This window comes from Mustelus asterias, chromosome 1 (genome assembly GCF_964213995.1).
Source record: "Mustelus asterias chromosome 1, sMusAst1.hap1.1, whole genome shotgun sequence".
NCBI classification, from domain to species: domain Eukaryota; kingdom Metazoa; phylum Chordata; class Chondrichthyes; order Carcharhiniformes; family Triakidae; genus Mustelus; species Mustelus asterias.
In genome coordinates, this window is record NC_135801.1 from 180,769,415 (window position 1) to 180,792,658 (window position 23,244).

Sequence of the window (23,244 nt, forward strand, 5' to 3'; positions counted from 1 at the left end):
CCCTAGATTCAGTCCCCTCCTCCAGATCATCTATGTAAATGGTAAACTGTTCAATGAAACAATCCCGACAGCATTCCAAGAACTCTTCCTCAAGCCCTCCACGTCCAATTTGAGTCGACCAATCAATATGTAGGTTAAAATCTACATAATGAAAGCAAAATATTGGTCCTTGGCCTGCAGTGGGGGCAATTACAGCTGCAAGAGGTGAGTGACCCTTTTGAGGACACTATAGAGGTGAAGCTTGGATAAGGACAAAATTGGAGTGTGAAGGTCGTTATGAGGTTATCGCTCTTTATTTTTGAAAAATGATTTATAAGACCTTCAACTGACTGAAAATTCTGCAATTTGGAATGAGACGGAACAAACTGCTTTAAAACGCGAGACCACCTTCCAAGGTGAAGGTGAGAAAAGCACCCAAGCGTTTTACTTTCTTTGGGTTTAGTGGCTAATAAACTTGCTCTTTCTTTGACTAAGGAAACCTTGTTTGATTATGGTTCACTGCATGGATAATAAAAGTACATTTGGATTTGGAAAAGACAACCGCGAGGAAAATATATGATTTCCATTGACTGCACTTTTGCTAGGCAGCCCAGAGAAGGTTCACAAGGTTGATCCCGGATATGGAGAGATTCTTTTATGAGGAGAGGTTGAGTTGGTTGGGCCTGTACTCATTGCAGTTTAGAGGAATGAGAGGCCACCTTATTGAGACATATTGGGGAGAGCTTGGCAAGGCGAGGCGGAAAGATCAGGCGAGGATGTTACCAGCACCGTTCTGCCGGCAAAATCCAGGCGCGAAGCCGATTTCAATGTTCAAAACCTAATTTAACTGTAATTAGTGAGCCCGGGACGCGATTGTCCAGGCTCACTTGCCCTTACTTGGTTGTGGTCCGCACCGGCAAGGATCACACATATGATCCCCATCGATGAGGACCAGACTTGATGGGCTCGTCGGTGTGATCAGAGGCCATTGAAGTCCCCCCCCCGGGTGGTTGGGGGCACGGCTGGGCAGTGCCAGCCTGGCACCCTGACAGTGCTAAGAGGGGCCTGATGGGGCAGGACCTGATGCGGAAGCCTGAGGGCGGCAGGGCCTTGATTGGGGTAGAGGCGGTGGGGGGGAGGAGGAGGGTGAGCAGCTCCGTAGGGGTGGAGGGAAGGTGGGAACCAAGCATGGGAGGGTGAGACCGTTCGGCTGGGGTGGCAATCAGAAGGGGGGGAGAGCGGCAAGGGCAGCAATCAGGGGGTAGAGGGCAATTGGATGGGGTGCTGATCAGGAGGTGGGGGGCGATGTCTATGGCACGGATTGGCTGGGAGGGTCGGGCGATGTACGGAGTGGTGGGTGGAGAAGGGGGGAAAGTGTGACAGGATATCTCCCAGTGTACTGTGTAGCCATTTGTTATAAATTGCAGTATTCATTTCAAGGCTTAATTTGCAGTTTTGAATTGAAACAAACAGGTGGCTGGTGTTTAATATTCGATCTGCTTCATTCCTGTGTTTCCACCCTGAGGAAATGATACACTTATGTTCCTCACAAAGCTGCCACTCTGCAATTCAACAGGAACTGTTTGTGAGTTTGAGTCAGCTTAGCCCAGTTGGTAGTGCTCTCACCTCTGAGTTGTAAGGGAGTGAGTCAAATTCCATGCCAGGACACATGGAAGGAGGCTGACAATTCCATAAGACCATAAGATATAGGAGCAGAATTAGGCCATTCGGCCCATCGAGTCTGCTCCGCCATTCAATCATGGCTGATATGATTATCATCCCCATTCTCCTGCCTTCTCCCTGTAACCCTTGATCCCCTTATTGATCAAGGATCTCTGCATCCTCCTCATAGCTCACCCTTCCACCTAGATTTGTGTCATATAGTCATAGAGGTTTACGGCATGGAAAAAGCTTTTCAGCCCAACTTGTCCATGCTGCCCCTTTTTTTCAACCCCTAAGCTAGTCCCAATTGCCCATGTTTGGCCCATACCCCTCTATACCCATCTTACCCATGTAACTGTCTAAATGCTTTTTAAAAGACAAAATTGTACCTGCCTCTACTACTACCTCTGGCAGCTTGTTCCAGACACTCACCACCCTCTATGTGAAAAAATTGCCCTCTGGACACTTTTGTATCTCTCCCCGCTCACCTTAAACCTATGCCCTCTAGTTTTAGCCTCCCCTACCTTTGGGAAAAGATATTGACTATCTAGCTGAACTATGCCCCTCATTATTTTATAGACCTCTATAAGATCACCCCTCAGCCTCCTACGCTCCAGAGAAAAAAGTCCCAGTCTATCCAGCCTCTCCTTATAACTCAAACCATCAAGTCCTGGTAGCATCCTAGTAAATCTCTTCTGCACTCTTTCTAGTTGCACATTAATCTGCACATTCCTTTAGTTCCTTCATCTAAATCATTAATATGGAATGTGAACATTCCCAGCACTGATTCCTGTGATTCCCCACTAGTCAGTGCCTGCCAGGTTTTGTTTCCTGTCTGAAAGCCAGTTTTCTATCCATATCAATACAATATCCCCAATCCCATGTGCTTCCATTTTACATGCCAATCTCTTATGTGGGACTTTGTCAAAAGCCTTCTGCAAGTCCAAAAGGACCACATCCACTGGCTCCCCCTCATTAACACTACTTGTTGCATCCTCAAAGAATTCCAGTGGATTTGTCAAGTCACCAATTTAAGACAGAGATAGGAGGAATTTCTTCTCTCAGAGGGTAGTGAATCTGTGGAATTCTTTACCACAGAGGGCTGTAGAGACTGGGTCATTAAGTATGTTAAAGGTTCAGATAGACAGATTTTTAATCAGTAAGGGAATCAAGGATTATGGGGATAAGGCGGGGAAAATAGAGTTGAGGATTCTCATATCAGTTCAGTCATGATCTCATTGAACAGCAGGGAAGATGGGCCGAATGGCCGACTTCTGCTCTTACGTTTTATGGTCTTTTGCTCGGGATTCTTGATGCCATTCTCAGTTAAATGCTGCCTAAATGTCAAGGACAGTGACTCTCACCTCACCTCTGGAGTTCAGCTCTTTTGTCCACCTTTGAACTAAGGCTGTCATGAGGTCAGGAGCTGAATTACCCTGGTGGAACCCAAACTGAACGTCAGTGAACAGGTTTTTGTGAAGCAAATGCTGCTTCATAGCACATTTGATGACCCTTTCCATCACTTTATTGCTGATCAGGAGTAGATTGATGGGGTGGGAGGCAGATGGAGGTAATTGGGCAGGTTGGATTTGTCCTGTTTCTTGTTTATTTGTCCTGTTTGCTACCAAATAAACCTGTTGGACTTTAACCTGGTGTTGTGAGACTTCTTACTCTTGTTTAGAGGTCATAGCTGTGTAATTTTCCACATTCTCAGTATAAGTCTGACCTTCAGGGGATGGGGGCTAGGAGTGGGGATGGGATGGAGAGAGGGTGGGGAGGTGATGGACTTTCAGTGTAGAGCCTTTATCTTTCCTAATTGGAATTCTAGAGCTGCAGCACTGAACTTACAACATGCTTGGCCTGTTCATAGAATCATAAAATCCTACAGTGCAGAAGGAGACCTTTCGGTCCATCGAGTCAGCACCGACCACAATCCCCCCCCCCAGACCCTATCCCCATAGCCCCATGCATTTACCCTAGCTAGCCCCCCTGACACTGAGGGTCAATTCAGCATGGCCAATCCACCTAACCCGCACATCTTTGGAGTGTGGGAGGAAACCGGAGCACCCGGAGGAAACCCACGCAGACACGGGGAGAACGTGCAAACTCCACACAGACAGTGACCTGAGCTGGGAATCGAACCTGAGTCCCTGGCGTTTTGAGGCAGCAGCGCTAATCACTGTGCCACCGTGTTATCCTGTTCTTGAAATAAACAGAGAATACATAAGTGGGTCAAGTAAAATCCAGTGAATCCTTAATTTCTCATAGTAACAAAGGGAGCCAGGAGTTGTGAAGTTCTCCCTCACATGTGGGATATCGAGTATTCTACTCATTATCACTTTAGATCCTATTAATGGCACAACACAGGGAACAACTTAATTAAAATGTAATACATAAAATAAATCTAACTCAAATGATAATCATTACAAGCGCAGATGGTGCTTTAAAACTCTTCACTATTTTTATGAGTTGCCCTTTAACTCTTTTCGGCATTGTTTGAAAGATTTGGCTGGGTATCTGCAGAATGATGAGCACTTGAGTGAGTTATAAGACGCTTGTTAACTAACGAGACTTCTGAAGACAATGGAAACCACAAGAGTGAAATTTAAACTGGTTATAAATCTCAGCCTCGGAATTAAAGAAAATTAAAGAGTGAGTGAATCTAATCTATTCTAATTGATTTAATGGGCTTGGTTTTCAGTTTGGGTGGGGAAGCTGCCCCCTAGCAACAGACCATAAGACATAAGAGCAAAAGTAGGCCATTCAGCCCATATGCTCTGCCATTCAATGAGATCATGACTGATCTGATATGATAATCCGCAACTCCATTTTCCCTGCCTTATCTCCATAACAATGGAGCGGCACGGTGGCACAGTGGTTAGCACTGTTGCCGCACAGCGCCAGGGACCCGGGTTCGATTCCCGGCTTGGGTCACTGTCTGTGTGGAGTTCGCATGTTCTCCCCATTTCTGTGTGGGTTTCCTCCGGGTGCTCCAGTTTCCTCCCACAGTCCAAAGATGTGCGGGTCACATGGATTGGCCATGCTAAATTGCCCCTTCGTGTCAGGGGACTGGCTAGGGTACATGCATGGGGTTATGGGGATAGGGCCAGGTGGGACTGTGGTCAGTGCAGACTCGATGGGCCAAATAGCCTCCTTCTGCACTGTAGAATTCTGTGATTCTATGATAACCCTTGATTGCCTTACTGATTAAAAATCTGTCTATCTGAACCTTTAACACACTTAATAACCCAGCCTCTACAGCCCTCTGTGGTAAAGAATTCCACAGATTTACTACTCTTCGAGAGAAGAAATTCCTCCTATCTCTGTCTTAAATTGGTGACTTGACAAATCTACTGGAATTCTGTGAGGATGCAACAAGTAGTGTTAATGAGGGGGAGCCAGTGGATGTGGTCCTTTTGGACTTGCAGAAGGCTTTTGACAAAGTCCCACATAAGAGATTTGCATGTAAAATGGAAGCACATGGGATTGGGGTATTGTATTGAGATGGATAGAAAACTGGTTGGCAGACAAGAAACAAAGAATGTGCTTTATCTGTGTCACTCGCACAATGCGATCTTTAAATGTAAATGCCCTAATTGGGTCAGAGGTCGGTCATTTAAAACTGAGAAATTTCCTCTCGCAGAGGGTGGTGAATCTCTGGAATTCTCTGCCCCAAAGGGGAGTGCAGGTTGGATCATTAGAAGTATTCAAAGTGGAGGTGGATAGATATTTGATACATCAAGGAATAGAGGGGCTATGGGGAAATGGCACAGAAAAGGAGTTGAGACCAGCATAGATCAGCCATGAATGTATTGAATGGTGAGGCAGGCTTGAATCATAGAATCCCTACAATGCTGAAGGAGGCCATTTGGCCCATCGAGTCAGCACCGACCACAATCCCATCCAGACTCTATCCCCATAACCGCATACATTTACTTTTGCTATTCCCATGACATTAAGGGGCAATTTAGCATGGCCAATCAGCCTAACCCGCATATCTTTGGACTGTGGGAGGAAACCGGAGCATTGTGCCACCGTGCCGTTGAAGGAGCTGGTGGCCCACTCCTGCTTCCATTTCCTGTGTTGTGTGGAAGAGGTGCCCAGTTAGCGGTGCCCAGCATTATTACCAGGAGGCAGCAGCTGCTGGCAGAGTGAACAAAGAACAAAGAACAATACAGCACAGGAACAGGCCATTCGGCCCTCCAAGCCCGTGCCACTCCCTGGTCCAAACTAGACCATTCTTTTGTATCCCTCCATTCCCACTCCGTTCATATGGCTATCTAGATAAGTCTTAAACGTTCCCAGTGTGTCCGCCTGCACCACCTTGCCTGGCAGCGCATTCCAGGCCCCCACCACCCTCTGTGTAAAATATGTCCTTCTGATATCTGTGTTAAACCTCCCCCCCCTTCACCTTGAACCTATGACCCCTCGTGAACGTCACCACCGACCTGGGGAAAAGCTTCCCACTGTTCACCCTATCTATGCCTTTCATAATTTTATACACCTCTATTAAGTCTCCCCTCATCCTCCGTCTTTCCAGGAAGAACAACCCCAGTTTACCCAATCTCTCCTCATAACTAAGCCCCTCCATACCAGACAACATCCTGGTAAACCTCCTCTGTACTCTCTCCAAAGCCTCTACGTCCTTCTGGTAGTGTGGCGACCAGAACTGGATGCAGTATTCCAAATGCGGCCGAACCAACGTTCTATACATCTGCAACATCAGACCCCAAGTTTTATACTCTATGCCCCGTCCTATAAAGGCAAGCATGCCATATGCCTTCTTCACCACCTTCTCCACCTGTGACGTAACCTTCAAGGATCTGTGGACTTGCATACCCAGGTCCCTCTGCGTATCTACACCCTTTATGGTTCTGCCATTTATCGTATAGCTCCTCCCTACATTATTTCTACCAAAATGCATCACTTCGCATTCATCAGGATTGAACTCCATCTGCCATTTCTTTGCCAAAATTCCCAGCCTATCTATATCCTTCTGTAGCTTCTGACAATGCTCCTCACTATCTGCAAGTCCTGCCAATTTTGTGTTGTCCGCAAACTTACTGATCACCCCAGTTACACCTTCTTCCAGATCGTTTATATAAATCACAAACAGCAGAGGTCCCAATACAGAGCCCTGCGGGACACCACTAGTCACAGGCCTCCAGCCGGAAAAAGATCCTTCCACTACCACCCTCTGTCTTCTGTGACCAAGCCAGTTCTCCAGCCATCTAACCACCTCCCCCTTTATCCCATGAGATCCAACCTTTTTCACCAGCCTACCATGAGGGACTTTGTCAAACGCTTTACTAAAGTCCATATAGACGACTAGTGGGGGGGGCAAAGGCAGATGGCAGCCATGCCACTGCCTTGCAGAGGAGAGGAAACAGCAGCACTTCAGAGGGCCTGCAGCCTCACTGTGCATGCAAGTGGCCACACGGCCAAATGAAAGGCTTCACCCTCAATCCAACACACAATCCCCAAGGTGCCGAGATTTTTCACCGTGTTAAGAAAAAAGCTTCAACTTGTGCCCACATTGAACCCAACAGCTGTGCACCACTGTGCATCGGCCAACCTGGACTCACTGATCTACAAATTGAAAATTGCATTCACTCTCTGGGACACAAACAAGTTCCACAAGGAGCTTTACAGGCTGGTTCCTGACTCCCTCTGTCCCACACTTGCTTTGAAAATGCGAGCGCGACCTGGAGGTTTTGAGATCTAGGAACGCAATCTTCAATCTGCACTTGCCCCCAAAGTGCGTTGAAAACTCCCTGAGAAATGTAGACCAAAGAATTTGATAAAATTCTGTTTTAAATTGCAGCATTCACTTCAAGGCTTAATTTGCAGTCTTGAATTGAAACAAACAGGTGGCTGGTGTTTAATATTCGATCTGCTTCATTCCGGAGGAAATGATGCACTTACATTCCCCACAAAGCTGCCATTCTGCAATTCAACAGGAACAGTTTGTGAGTTTGAGTCAGCTTGGCCCAGTTGGTAGTGCTCTCACCTCTGAGTTGTAAGGGAGTGAGTCAAGTTCCACTCCAGGACACATGGAAGGAGGCTGACAATTCCGTAAGACCATAAGATATAGGAGCAGAATTAGGCCATTCGGCCCATCGAGTCTGCTCCACCATTCATAGAACATAGAACATAGAACAGTACAGCACAGAACAGGCCCTTTGGCCCATGATGTTGTGCCGAGCTTTATCTGAAACCAAGATCAAGCTATCCCACTCCCTATCATCCTGATGTGCTCCATGTGCCTATCCAATAACCGCTTAAATGTTCCTAAAGTGTCTGACTCCACTATCACTGCAGGCAGTCCATTCCACACCCCAACCACTCTCTGCGTAAAGAACCTACCTCTGATATCCTTCCTCTATCTCCCACCATGAACCCTATAGTTATGCCCCCTTGTAATAGCTCCATCCACCCGAGGAAATAGTCTTTGAACGTTCACTCTATCTATCCCCTTCATCATTTTATAAACCTCTATTAAGTCTCCCCTCAGCCTCCTCCGCTCCAGAGAGAACAGCCCTAGCTCCCTCAACCTTTCCTCATAAGACCTACCCTCCAAACCAGGCAGCATCCTGGTAAATCTCCTCTGCACTCTTTCCAGCGCTTCCACATCATAGAATCAATCATAGAATCATAGATTAGAATCATAGAATCCCTATAGTGCAGACAGAGGCCATTTGGCCCATCGAGTTTGCACCGACAATAATCCCACCCAGGCCCTATTTCTATAACCCCACTATCATGACTGATATGATTCTCACCCCCATTCTCCTGCCTTCTCCCCATAACCCTTGATCCCCTTATTGATCAAAAACCTACCTATCTCTGTCTTAAAGACACTCAATGACCTGGCCTCCACAGACCTCTGTGGCAATGAGTTCCACAGATTCATCACCCTCTGGCTGAAGAAATTCCTCCTCATCTCAGTTTTAAAGGAGTGTCCCTTCACTCTGAGGTTATGCCCTCGAGTTCTAGTCTCTCCCACTAGTGGAAACATCCTCTCCACGTCCACTCTATCTAGGCCTCTCAGAATTCTGTAAGTTTCAATTAGATCCCCCCTCATCCTTCCATACAGTACCCAAGGAATGCTGCAGCATCAGAGGCACCATCCTTCCAATGGCTCAGAGACATGCAGGTTAAAGCTGGCATTATTGGAAGGAAAGCATGTGTTTCAGATATCCAAGTATACTTCAGCCAGGCAACACCAGAATGTAAACACCACCAGTAACACACAACCACTGAGTACTACGCAGCTGGATGTGATGTCTTACAGATAAAACATTACAGTGAGGCTCTGTCTGGCCTCAGGCGGAAGTAAAGGAATCCCATGGCACTATTTCAGAGAAGTCAAAAGAAAAAAGGAGGCATACATAAGTTTTAGGAAGCTAAAGACAGACAGAGCCCTCGAAGAGTATAAGGGAAGCAGGAAAGAACTTAAAAAAGGAGTTACGAGGGCTACAAGGGGCCGTGAAATGTCCTTGGCAAACTGGGTTAAGAAGACGTTTTACAAGTATATAAGGACCAAAAGAATCATAGAATCCAACAGTGCAGAAGAAGACCATTCGACCCATCAGGTCTGCACCGACCACAATTCCACCCAGGCCCTATCCCCATAATCCCATGCATTTACCCTAGCTAGTGCCCCTGACATTAAGGGACCATTTAGCATGGCCAATCCACCTAACCCGCACATCTTTGGACTGTGGGAGGAAACCGGAGCACCCGGAGGAAACCCACGCAGACATGGAGAGAACGTGCAAACACCACACAGACAGTGACCCAAGCCAGGAATGGGACCCAGGTCCCTAGCAGTTTGAGAGTAGCTCGGGAAAGGGTAGGTCCACTCCAGGACACATGGAAGGAGGCTGACAATTCCATACAGTACCCAAGGAATGCTGCATCATCAGAGGCCCCATCCTTCCAATGGAATAGTAAACCAAGGCTCAGAGACACGGAGATTAAAGGCTCTTTCAACACCTTGGCCAGAATTTGACATTGTTTGAGTAGGTATGCGTCTGACCTGACAGATGTGAATTCACAAGTGGAGACAACGGATGCATGTCCGAACATAATCGTGCACTCGTGCGGTATTGCGCGCAGCGGCCACACGCACGAGTCGAAAGCAAGCCTGCCAACAATTAGAATAGAATTATAGAATCATAGAATCCCTACAGTGCGGAAGGAGGCCATTCAGTCCATCGAGTCTGCAGTGACCACAATCCCACCCAGCCCCTATTCCCGTAACCCCTCATATTTTATCCTGCTAATGCCCCTGACACTAGGGTTAATTTAGCATGGCCAACCAACCTAACCCGCACATCTTTGGACTGTGGGAGGAAACCGGAGCACCCGGAAGAAGCCCAAGTCGACATGGGGGGAACGTGCAGACTTCGCACAGACAATGGCCCGAGGCCGGAATCGAACATGAGCCCCTGGCACTGTGAGGCAGTAGTGCTAACCACTGTGCCACCGCGCCACCCCAATTAACAATTAAGCGCGTGCAATTTAGCCCATTAAGGAGCCAAATCAAAGCAATTTTACATGCCCATCCCCTTTAACTTTTGGCAGGAGGGGCCAGCCAGCCAGACAGCCTGCACAATTATGCTACAAGCTCGGTCCAGCGCGGGGTGAAATGTCCAAAGTTAAATATAGTAAGAAAATGTCTGGGGGACTGGTGTTTTTTTGGAGCTCTGCCGTCAGGTGCTTAAATGTGCTGAAAAAATACAGTTTGTTGCATTTTTTTCATCTCATTTAATTTGTTGAGGTCTCAGGCCCTGTGAGGCAGCTCCACAGCAGCTGTCCACCTTCAGGGAGCTCTTTCGGAGCACCCACCCACACCCTCACTTTTCCCTGCACCCGCACTCTTCCCACAACCCCTGCCCATTCCCATGCCCCTCTCCCCAACCCCTGACAGTGCTGAGTCTTTCTGGATGACTGCCAATTGCCCACCAGTGTGAAATCACACCGTTGGGGGGCTGATCGCAGCAGGAAGCGCCTTTCGCGCCCGCTTCCAGACAGACCCACCCTTCCCATGTGCTCGACGATCGCAGAATTTAGGCCCTTGAGAACATTTTGAGTATAGGAGACAGAGGGTAGTGGTCGAAGGGTCTTTTTCCGGCTGGAGGTCTGTGACCAGAGGTGTTCCGCAGGGCTCTGTACTGGGGCCTCTGCTATTTGTGATATATATAAATGATTTGGAAGAAGGTGTAACTGGTGTAATCAGCAAGTTTGCGGATGACACGAAGATGGCTGGAATTGCGGATAGCGAAGAGCATTGTCGGGCAATACAGCAGGATATAGATAGGCTGGAAAATTGGGCGGAGAGGTGGCAGATGGAGTTTAATCCGGATAAATGCGAAGTGATGCATTTTGGAAGAAATAATGTCGGGAGGAGTTATACAATAAATGGCAGAGTCATCAGGAGTATAGAAACACAGAGGGACCTAGGTGTGCAAGTCCACAAATCCTTGAAGGTGGCAACACAGGTGGAGAAGGTGGTGAAGAAGGCATATGGTATGCTTGCCTTTATAGGACGGGGTATAGAGTATAAAAGCTGGAGTCTGATGATGCAGCTGTATAGAACGCTGGTTAGGCCACATTTGGAGTACTGCATCCAGTTCTGGTCGCCGCACTACCAGAAGGACGTGGAGGCATTAGAGAGAGTGCAGAGAAGGTTTACCAGGATGTTGCCTGGAATGGAGGGTCTTAGCTATGAGGAGAGATTGGGTAAACTGGGGTTGTTCTCCTTGGAAAGACGGAGAATGAGGGGAGATCTAATAGAGGTGTACAAGATTATGAAGGGTATAGATAGGGTGAACAGTGGGAAGCTTTTTCCCAGGTCGGAGGTGACGATCACGAGGGGTCACGGGCTCAAGCTGAGAGGGGCGAAGTATAACTCAGACATCAGAGGGACGTTTTTTACACAGAGGGTGGTGGGGGCCTGGAATGCGCTGCCAAGTAGGGTGGTGGAGGCAGGCACGCTGACATCGTTTAAGACTTACCTGGATAGTCACATGAGCAGCCTGGGAATGGAGGGATACAAACGATTGGTCTAGTTGGACCAAGGAGCGGCACAGGCTTGGAGGGCCGAAGGGCCTGTTTCCTGTGCTGTACTGTTCTTTGTTCTTTGTTCTTTGAGTAGAAACTCTTCATCACAATTGAACAAGGAAGACTGACTGAGATAGCTGTGTATGTTATCTCACACTTTTCACCTCTTGTCGGCTTCAGGGCTACTTAAACCCATTAGGAATGCCCATTCGTTTGTAATTGTTGTTTGCAGTGTTCGATTCATAGAACCATAGAATCCCTACAGTGCAGAAGGAGGCCATTCAGCCCATCGAGCCTGCACTGACTGCAATCCCACCCAGGCCCTACTCCCATAACCCCACACATTTACCCTGCTAATCCCCTGACACTAGGGGCAATTTTAGCATGGCCAGTCAACCTAATCCGCACATCTTTGGACTGTGGGAGGAAACCAGAGCACCCGGAGGAAACCCACGTAGAAAACCTCCGAACTCCACACAAACAGTGACCCAAGCCAGGAATTGAATCTGGGTCCCTGGTGCCATGAGGCAGCAGTGCTAACCACTGTGCCACTGTGCTAACCACAACGCATTTCTATAGCACTTGTAACATAACCAAGCATCCTCTGGCACTTCACAGGAGCATTCTGGCACAAAATTTGACACCAAGCCGTATAAATAAAAACAAGGCAAAATGTCCGAAAGTGAAGTCGAAGTGGTAAGCTTTAAAGATCACCTGAAAGGGGGAAAGAGATGCATAGAGGCAGAGGGGTTTAGGGATAATTTTCCAAAGCTTAGAGCCTTGGCAGTTGGGGATAGACATGCCAATGGTGGAGCGATTAAAATTGGCGTTGCCCAATAGGACAGATTTGAAAGAAGTTGGATACCTAGGAGCTTGTGGGGCTGGAGGAGATGACAGAAATAGGGAAAGGGTAAGGCCATAGCGGGATTTTGAAAACAAAGACGTTTTTAAAAATCTTGATTATTCTCCCACCCCACCTCATCCTGTTCTCCTCCCACTGCTCAATTTGCTTTGGCCAACCCTTCGCCCTCACTTTCTTAAATTTGATACTTCTGATGAAATACTAACTGGCCTGGACTTTCCTTTTCAGATGCTGCTGCAGATTCTATTCTTATTGTCACCTCGGCTTCATCGTTATGCAGGGTTGGTCTCGAATTCAAAAGAGAAAACGCTGGAAAATCTCAGCAGGTCTGGCAGCATCTGTAAGGAGGGAAAAGAGCTGACGTTTCGAGTCCAGATGACCCTTTGTCAAAGCATTGACAAGGGATCAGCTGGACTTGAAACGTCAGCTCTTTTCTCTTCTTACAGATGCTGCCAGACCTGCTGAGATTTTCCAGCATATTCTCTTTTGGTTTCAGATGCCAGCATCCGCAGTAATTTGCTTTTATCTTGGTCTAGAATTCTCTTCCTCCTTACACGTGCCGAGAGATGGCTTGTTGGTTCAATGTTCCCAGAAATTGTGTGTAAAGAATCCCAGTCCAATAATGACAAAATTCTAAATTTTACGTCAAAATATAATTTGGCTGTCAATTTTTATCCTAAACTAGAAGATTCACTTATTTCTTCATTTTGTTTTCCAATATCTTGTAGGGGCAAGGGTCCGCTAAAAAATACATCCGATGTCATCAACGCAGCAAAGAAGATCGCGGAAGCAGGGTCCAGGATGGATAAACTAGCTCGAGCTGTGGCTGACCAGGTAGTGCATTTGCTTATGTAACATTAACGGGAGATCGAGTGGTCACATGTGATGGTGAGGGATCAGTGACAGAATAATGGGCCTACTCTTTTTCCTTACAGTTTCCTTATTTCTGAACACTTGCACAAGCAGAAGACATTGGTCATCTGATTGGAGGCAGTTTGAACTGAACCATTGGGACAGTCAGAAGTCTCACAATACCAGGTTAAAGTCCAACAGGTTGATTTGGTATCACGAGCTTTCGGAGCACTGCTCCTTCATCAGGTCAGTGGGCCTGATAAAGGGGCAGCGCTCCGAAAGCTCGTGATTCCAAATAAACCTGTTGGACTTCGGCCTGGTGTTGTGAGACTTCTCTGCCAACCCCAGTCAAACGCTGGCATCTCCACATCATGGCACCCACTGGGAAACATAGTCAGGCACAACATCTGTTTCGCGCTCGGTCCAGCCTTGCTCTCCTCTGAAATCAATGTGGAAATTTGGGATGTGAAATTCGGGAAGAGTCTTCAATTCCATGGGTTTAGCTTGAAATTACTCATAATTGCCCGAGGCCAGAGCCCCACTCACTCTACAGGGAGTGCCAATGTAGTATTAGAATGAAAATATTTCCGATGTTCAGGATAGAGTTGCGGGGAAGAGAAAATGGCCACAATTTTACACATCTGACCTGGGCGTGCGCCGCACCCGGAAGTGCGTAAAGGGTCATGGGAAGATGTCAGGAGCATTTCCCAATGTTATCGGGCATGTGTGCGACTTTGAGATTGGTGAACACTTGGGCAAATCGGATGCAAGCACACTGACAATTAAAGGGCCAGTTAAAGCCATTAAAGTTTATTCATTATAGAATCTACAAAAGGAGGCCATTCGGCCCATCAAGTCTGCACTGACCACAATCCCACCCAGGCCCTATCCCCATAACCCCATATATTTACCTTGCTAATCCCCCTGACACTAGGGTCAATTTAGCATGGCCAATCAACCTAATCCGCACATCTTTGGTCTGTGGGAGGAAACCGAAGCACCTGGAGGAAACCCACGCAGACACGGGGAGAATGTGCAGACTCCACACAGTGACCCGAGGCCGGAATTGAACCCGGTCCCTGGTGCTATGAGGCAGCAGTGCTAACCACTGCGCCACGGTACCGCAAGTAGCATTAACATGAACACTGTGTTTACGATGAACACCAGTGTTCACATTAATACTGCAGTGAAGTTACTGTGAAAATCCCCCAGTTGCCACACTCCGGCACCCATTTGGGTACATAATCAGCAGAACACAGTGTCAAGCTAGTGACCGATGCCATTTTCAGACATGCCCAGACATTCCCCAACTACTGGACAGTGAGGGCAGCCAGCCAGAGAGAGCACGAGTGTTCATGGTGATGACCGGGTTCTCCTGCATCCAGAGTACTATAGACTGCACACATGTGGCCATCTGGGCACCACCAGGAGGGCAGGGAGCTTTCATCAACAGGAAGAGGTACCGCTCAATCAATGTGCAGAATGTCTGTGACCACAGGACTCTGACTCTGCAAGTATGTGCCCATTATCCAGGGAGCTTATGCGATTCATGCATCTTGCAGCGTTCCCAGGTACCAGGACTCTTCTTGGCCCCTGAGTGACAAGGGCTAGCTTTCCCCTGAAGAGGTGTCTGATGACCCCACTCCGTCATCCAGGAACGGAGGCTGAGGACAGATATAACCAGAGCCATGAATCCACAAGTGTGATGCTGGAGAGGACCATTGGGCTGTTCAAGATGCACTTTCAATGTCTTGACCAATCCAGGAGATCATTACAATATCCATCAGTGCATGTCTCCCTCATCATTGTCATGTGCTGCACCCTGCACAATCTAGCTCTGACAAGAGGGGACTCGGTGGAGGCTGAGGAGAGCGAGGCAGGAGCACAGGGCAGGGAGGATGACTCCAGTGAGGGGTTGGAGGATAAGCCTGAGAACGCACAGGAAGAGGACTTTGAAGTGGATGATATGACCATTCGGGGGGCAGGAACGTGAGGGATGCACTGATTCAGAGAACCTTCAGTTAGGTGCCCAAGGCATGGAGGCCAACTCAACCCAATGGCGGTGTCTCATTCGCAATAAAACTTTTCTTCAGACCCCAACCCAGAAATCCTGCATCGCACAAAGCCCCCAAGCCGGTGCAACATCTGGCCAGTGTACAAAGAGCATGCCGTCAACTCAGTCCATTGAATTGAGGAACATGTTTAAGCATAAGAACAGCATACAAATATTCCAAACCTAACAGAAACCTCACAGTAATGAACACAAGTAATGCCACCTGTGATGTGCCTGTGTTGTGCTTAAGGTTCCTTAAACTTGTGACTCACCTGGTGAAGGAGCAGTGTTTTGAAAGTTCGTGATTCCAAATAAACCTGGTGGACTTTAACCTGGTGTTGTGGGACTTCTTAGTGTGCCCATGGCCACTGGTGCCTGAGTTGGCTCCAGGTGGGAAGGAACATCCAAACCCATGGCTAGGGACTCCTCAGCAACCCTGACAGAGGGATGAAAGATCTGCTGCCCTCGTCCAGAGCACCCTGGGAGGAGCCCACAGTGATGCCAGACAGCTTGTCCCATCAACATTAGGTTTGTTTGCACCTCCCTGCTCACCATTGATGAACGGGCACCTGTCAGTGAGACTAGGTGCCTCATCCGTCTCTCACACTGGTAGTGACATCCAGACTTCACGGTGGTGTGCTGGCTTGCAGATCCAGGTGTGACCCCTGAGGGTGGCCCTAAAACTGCTTCTCCACGAGAGGCACTATTCTCCACGGAGGAGTCTGTGCACTTGGTGTTCAGCGTAAACACAGTGTACATGTTCCACATGGACAGTGACGGCAGCCATGGCACGCAGACACTCATCTCTGCCAGATCTCCCCCCGCCTCCCACTGGATATCCAGCATCTGCCACTTGATGGGCATCTCCGTAGGTTATTTGCTTGCTCAGCATGGTCCTGGTCTCCAGCAGTACTCGCACTGTCAGTGCTCTGGAACCACTCTGTCTCTGCCACCTCCACACACAAGTATGATGTGCCCTCACCGTTGTGCACTACCTGCGGAGGTGACAATCTAATGCCCACCAACGTGTAAGTATCTGCGGTGGTGCCTGGTTCTGCAATAAGGTATGATGCTTCTGTAGGTGGGGTGTCTTCCTCACACTGGGGGTCCTCAGGATGGTCCCAGGCACTGGTGGATGGCGCAGCTGCAAACATTCAGTCATCACTTATTCACTGTGCGTGCTGGGCAGACAGACGAGACAATGGAGATAATCTATGTGGTGCTATCTGCACCAGAACATTAGCTTGGGTCTCTGGATTACTCGTCCAGTGTAATTACTGCGATGTCACCATCTCCCCCAGATCCCATGGAGTCAATTCTACAAAGTCATGCAGACTGAAGTGAAAGGAGTAATTTTTCATGATAATGAAGTGCTTACATCCTTGATTCTATCTTAAATATTCACTCGGAGTAAAATGGTTGGTATTAGTCCAATTTCAGGGAAAGTGATTAAATAAGTGAATTCAAAGCCCGCCTGCCGAACAGGAAGAGGCTCGTTTCCACAGGTACAATAGGTAAAAATGTTTTTTGCGTTCAATTCTAAAATTATTTTTGTGAGGGCAATGCTGAACTATTTGCTTCAGTGATTTTTGTACATGTAAAATAAGATGGATGAACCTGTTACAACAGTGTGTTGGTATTACTGAATATTTACAGCTTGAATGCCATTATATTTGTGTTTTGGCTCATGGAATTATATCAATAATTTGTTCAGATTTCTTCCGGCTCCTTGCTTAAACTGTCCCCTGTAAGCCCTCAATTCTTACAAACTCTATTCCTCACATTGTGCAATGGATGAATGACTACATCTTGAAGAATTCCCAACTCTGCCATCGCCCATCAACATCCCCCTCTCCCTCCCACACACCCCGTAACAGCAGCTCTTCTCTGAAGTAATAGTAATCCCAATTCTTTCAGCTACCCATGTATTGCACACATCATTGCTTAATGTTAATCGGTCCACCCTACGTTCTCCTGCACCTCTGAATATTGTTGCCCTCACTGTCTCCTTTCGTTTCAAATTTTTAAAAAAAAGATCATTTAAAAATATATTAATTCTATGGGTGGCATAGTGGCACAGTGGTTAGCACTGCTGCCTCACAGTGCCAGGGACCCGGGTTCAATTCTAACCTCGGGTCACTGTGTGGACTTTGCACATTCTCCCTGTCTTCCTCACACTGGGGGTCCTCAGGATGGTCCCAGGCACTGGTGGATGGCGTGAGTTTCCTCCTGGTGCTCCAGTTTCCTCCCACAGTTCAAAGATGTGCGGGTTAGTTGATTGGGCTATGCTAAGTTGACCCTTCGTGTCAGGGGGTTCAGCAAGATGGAGTTATGGGGATAGACCCTGGGTGGGATTGTTGTCGGTGCAGGCTCGATGGGCTGAATGGCCTCCTTCAGTACTGTAGGGATTCTATGATTCTATGATTATTTTATGGGATGAGAGCGTCACTGACAAGGCCAGCATTTGTTGCCCATCCCTAATTGCCCTTGAACTGAGAGGCTTTTTCGGACATTTCAGAGCACAGTTAAGAAGTAACCCCATTGACATGAGTCTGGAGTCACATGTAGGCAAGACCAGATAAGGACAACAGATTTCCCTCCCTAAAGGACATTAATGAACCAGATGAGTTTTTACAACAATCAATGATTGTTGGCATGGTCACCATCAGGGCGGCATGGTAGCACAGTGGTTAGCACTGCTGCTTCACAGCTCCAGGGACCTGGGTTCGATTCCCGGCTTGGGTCACTGTCTGTGTGGAATTTTCACATTCTCCACGTGTCTGCGTGGGTTTCCTCCGGGTGCTCCGGTTTCCTCCCACAGTCCAAAGATGTGCGGGTTAGGTTGATTGGCTATGCTAAAAGGAATTGCCCTTAGTGTCCTGGGATGCAGAGGTTAGAGGGATTAATGGGTGGATATGGGGGTGGGGCCTGGGTGGGATTGTGGTCGGTGCAGACTCGATGGGCCGAATGGCCTCTTTCTGTGCTGTAGGGTTTCTAAGATTCTTCTAAGATTCTAAGATCACTGAGACTAGCTTTATTGTCCAGATTTTAGTAGGTGAATTTAAATTCCAGCAGTTGCCGCAGTGGGATTTGAACCTGTTTCTCCAGCGCATTAGCCTCAGGATTACCAGTCCAGTGACATAATAGCTCTGCTACCATGCCTCCTAACCATGGGTGCTGTGACTTTAAATAAAATTGTGGCATTTGACTTATCAATAATGTTATCTTCAAAATGTTTGGCTTATCTCTTATGCACACATTTTCCCCTCGGCAACTCAACTATGAAATCCAGGTCCATCCAATACTTCCATAGCAAGCTTTTTCCACTATCTCTCCCACAACTATATGAGATATGAAGAGTATTGTCTTCTAATAGGAACTCATTCTCAGTGCTGGATGTTCCCTTCTCCTCCAAACTGCATTCAGAGCTACTTTGGCTATTCCATCCAATCTTCAAATATGTCATCCTTTATACTCTTTCTCCCCCTTGAATTTCCAGCACTGAATTACTCTAACCTAATTCTTTCCTTAAAGCCTCTTTCCTCCTGGACTGTGGGGGGAAACCGGAGCACCCGGAGGAAACCCATGCAGACACAGGGAGAATGTGCAAACTCCCCACAGGTAGTGACCCAAGCCAGGAATTGAACCCAGGTTCCTGCTGTGAGGCAGCAGTGCTAACCAATGTGCCACCGTGCCGCCCCCTTTACTTATTATTGTCAAAAGTTGGTTTACATTAACACTGCAATGAAATTACTGTGAAAATCCCCTAGTCGCCACACTCCGGCGGCTGTTCGGGTACACTGAGGGAGAATTTAGCATGGCCAATACATCTAACCAGCACGTCTTTCAGACTGGACAGAAATTGGAGCACCTGGAGGAAACCCATGCAGACACGTGGAGAACATGCAGACTCCGCACTGACAGTGACCCAAGCCGGGGATCGAACCTGGGTCTCTGGTGCTGAGAATCAACATTATTGAATATTTCACTATTTAAGTGAGGAGAACTTCTTCTCTAAGAGGGGAGTGAATCTGTGGATTTTTTTTTACCACAGGGGCTGTAGAGGCTGGGTCATTAAACATGTTGAAAGCTGAGATGGACAGATTTTTAATCAGTAAGGAAATTAAGGGTTATGGGGATAAGGTGGGAAAGTGGCGTTGAGGATTATATCAGAACAGTCGTGATCTCACTGAATGACGAAGCAGATTTGATGTGCCGAATCTTCTACTTCTGCTCCTATGTCTTACGATCTTATGATCTTGGGCTGTCCTAAGGTTGTGAAAGGCATTTTAACAGAAGCAAGTCTTTCTTTCCTTTCTTCAACAAAAAAAGCCTTCATTTTTCTGGAGTTGTTGAAGATATTAAACAGACTTTTTTCTGCATGTTCCTCTGAGAGTCTTACCCAGTGCAGGTTTTTGTATTTTGATTAGTTTTGAGTTTCTTATGGCATGGGGAATTTTATGCATTAATTCTAAGAACAAATCCAGACTTAAATCAGTTTAGTTGCATAGCCTATAAAATGTGTGGAAGAGATCAGGAAAGTTTGTATGAAGTGTAAGCTCAAAACATTAAATTTCCACAGCATATTAAGAGCAGATGGAACGCACCTTGGGATAGGCAAGAAAATAACCGAGATTGGTATATATTTTCAAGAGCTACATAAATTCTGCAGCTCAGCGCTGCTAGTGAATGTTTTGTTGATATTCAGGAGAGAGGTCTGAATCAGGGAATTATAGACTAGTTAGTATAACATCTGTAGAGGGAGGAACTTCTTCAGAGCTTTTCACAGACGCTAACAGTGTTTGGCCAGAGACAACAGAGGCCATAAGAATTAGTCAGCATGGTTTTTAGAAGCAATCAATCATGCTTAATGAATCTGCTGGAATTCTGCGAAGACCTAACTCAATTAGTGGACAAGGGCTATCTGTGGATGTAATTTCCAAGGGCATTTGATAAATTTCTGCATGTGAAGCTTTTAAAGAAGATTAAAGTGTCATACATAGCTGAAAAGAGTAGTTTGATCTCTCTCTCTCTCTCTGTTATTAACCCTCTTGCTCCTTTGCTCATTTTAGTAATCCATTGTTGACGCGGCCTTAGTTTAAATTGCATCGCTGGGTAAATGAGCTGCAGGACTGACATGTGGAGATTGTATTTTTAAATCCAATTTTACAGCAATGCAGGTGAAGCACGGGGCTAAAGTGTAAATTGGCTCAGAAATTCAAAGCACACTTCATGGAATCATGTCGCACAAAAGAAGGCGATTCAGTCATAGAACATAGAACATAGAACATTACAGCGCAGAACAGGCCCTTCGGCCCACGATGTTGCACCGACCAGTTAAAAAAAAAACTGTCCATCATTGCTCCCTCTTAAAAGTGCTATCAATTAATTAGTCTCTTGTTAGTACAGAACTTGAGTATTGTGGAAGAAAGATACATGCTGTGGAAGAAAGATACATGCTGTCAAAGCTTTTGCCTTGTACTCATCAGGACAGATGCAACAATGTCAAATTTCAAAGGGAGCAATTTTGCAGTATCAATTGTTGTTCTCTTTGACATTTGGCACTCTTGCATCTGTCCTGATGAGTACCAAGACAAAAGGCTTTGACGGCATGTCTCTTTTCTCAGCAATGCCATCAATTAGTCTTACTTCCTGGCTCTTTTCCCCAAGGCCTTGAAAATTTATCCTTTTTAAGGATATAAACAATTTCCTTTGCAATTGCTATTGAGCTGCATCCACCAAACTTTCGAAAAGCGCATTCCAGATCGTAACAACTCACTATGTATCCTAATTTCCCTTCCAGATTTTTGGGTCAAATGGCTTAAATTTGTGTCTTCTTGTTACTGACGTTTAGAAATCATAGAAACCCTACAGTGCAGAAGGAGGCCATTCGGCCCATCGAGTCTGCACCGACCACAATCCCACCCAGGCCCTACCCCTACCCCCACAATATTTACCCGCTAATCCCGCTAACCTACGCATCCCAGGACTCTAAGGGGCAATTTTTAACCTGGCCAATCAACCTAACCCGCACATCTTTGGACTGTGGGAGGAAACCGGAGCACCCGGAGGAAACCCACGCAGACACGAGGAGAATGTGCAAACTCCACACAGACAGTGACCCGAGCCGGGAATCGAACCCGGGACCCTGGAGCTGTGAAGCAGCAGTGCTAACCACTGTGCTACCGTGCCGTTTCTACCAGTGGAAATAAATTTTACCAATCTAACCTGTCAAAATCTCTCATAACTTTGAACACCCATGTGAAATCTCTCTTTAACCTTCTCTGTTATAATTAAAATAATCCCATTCTCCAGTTTCTCCACATAACTGAATTCCTTTATATTGGGTACCAGTCGAGTAAATGTTCAATGCATCCACTACAAGGCCTTCCAAATTGTAACGCCGAATTGGGTGCAATGCTCTGGCTGGAGCCTAACTAGTGATTTACATAGATCGATAATGACACCTTGCTTTTGTAATCTTTGCCTCTATTTATAAGCCTCGGATCTTGTCTGATTTCTAGCAAACTTATCCATTTGTGCCTCCTCCAAAGCATTTGGTCTCAATTTTTGCACCCTTGTTTAAAACTGTACCATTTAATTAATATTGCCTCTGCTTATTTTATCTTTCCAAAGCGCATAGTTCAATACTTCTGTGCGTTAAATTTCATCTTCTAAGTTTAAAGTTTATTTATTAATGTCACAGGTAGGCTTAAATTAACACTGCAGTGAAGTTACTGTGAAAATTCCCTAGTCGCCCACTTTGGAGCCTGTTCGGGTACATAAGAACATAAGAACGAGGAGCACGAGTAGACCATCTGGCCCCTCGAGCCTGCTCCGCCATTCATAAGATATTGGCTGATCTTTTCGTGGACTCAGCTCCACTTACCCGCCCGCTCACCATAACCCTTAATTCAAAGAACAAAGAACAATACAGCACAGGAACAGTCCCTTCGGCCCTCCAAGCCCGTGCCGCTCCCTGGTCCAAACTAGACCATTCTTTTGTATCCCTCCATTCCCACTCCGTTCATATGGCTATCTAGATAAGTCTTAAACGTTCCCAGTGTGTCCGCCTCCACCACCTTGCCTGGCAGCGCATTCCAGGCCCCCACCACCCTCTGTGTAAAATATGTCCTTCTGATATCTGTGTTAAACCTCCCCCCCTTCACCTTGAACCTATGACCCCTCGTGAACGTCACCACCGACCTGGGGAAAAGCTTCCCACCGTTCACCCTATCTATGCCTTTCATAATTTTATACACCTCTATTAAGTCTCCCCTCATCCTCCGTCTTTCCAGGGAGAACAACCCCAGTTTACCCAATCTCTCCTCATAACTAAGCCCCTCCATACCAGGCAACATCCTGGTAAACCTCCTCTGTACTCTCTCCAAAGCCTCCACGTCCTTCTGGTAGTGTGGCGACCAGAACTGGACGCAGTATTCCAAATGCGGCCGAACCAACGTTCTATACATCTGCAACATCAGACCTTTACTGTTCAAAAATTTATCTATCCTTCCCTTAAAATCATTCAGTGAGGTAGCCTCAACTGCTTCACTGGGCAGAGAATTCCACAGTTTCATAACCCTTTGTGTGAAGAAGTTCCTCCTCAACTCAGTCTTAAATCTGCTTCCCCTTATTTTGAGACCATGCCCCCGAGTTCTAATTTCATCTGCCAGTGGAAACAACTTCCCTGCTTCTATCTTATCTATTCCCTTCATAATCTTATGTTTCTATAAGATCTCCCCTCATTCTTCGGATTTCCAATGAG

General features: G+C 46.8%; 1 protein-coding gene across 7 annotated transcripts in view; it reads left to right on the plus strand.

The window, feature by feature from the left end:
* The window catches only part of LOC144504323 (catenin alpha-2), a 1,369,240-nt gene that overhangs the window by 1,213,921 nt on the left and 132,075 nt on the right, over positions 1-23,244 (plus strand). For all 7 annotated transcript variants that reach the window (XM_078229613.1, XM_078229524.1, XM_078229870.1 and 4 more), the window contains one exon: positions 13,300-13,405. In XM_078229613.1, coding sequence (XP_078085739.1) covers positions 13,300-13,405 — 106 coding nt within the window. The remainder of the gene's footprint in view (positions 1-13,299; positions 13,406-23,244) is intronic.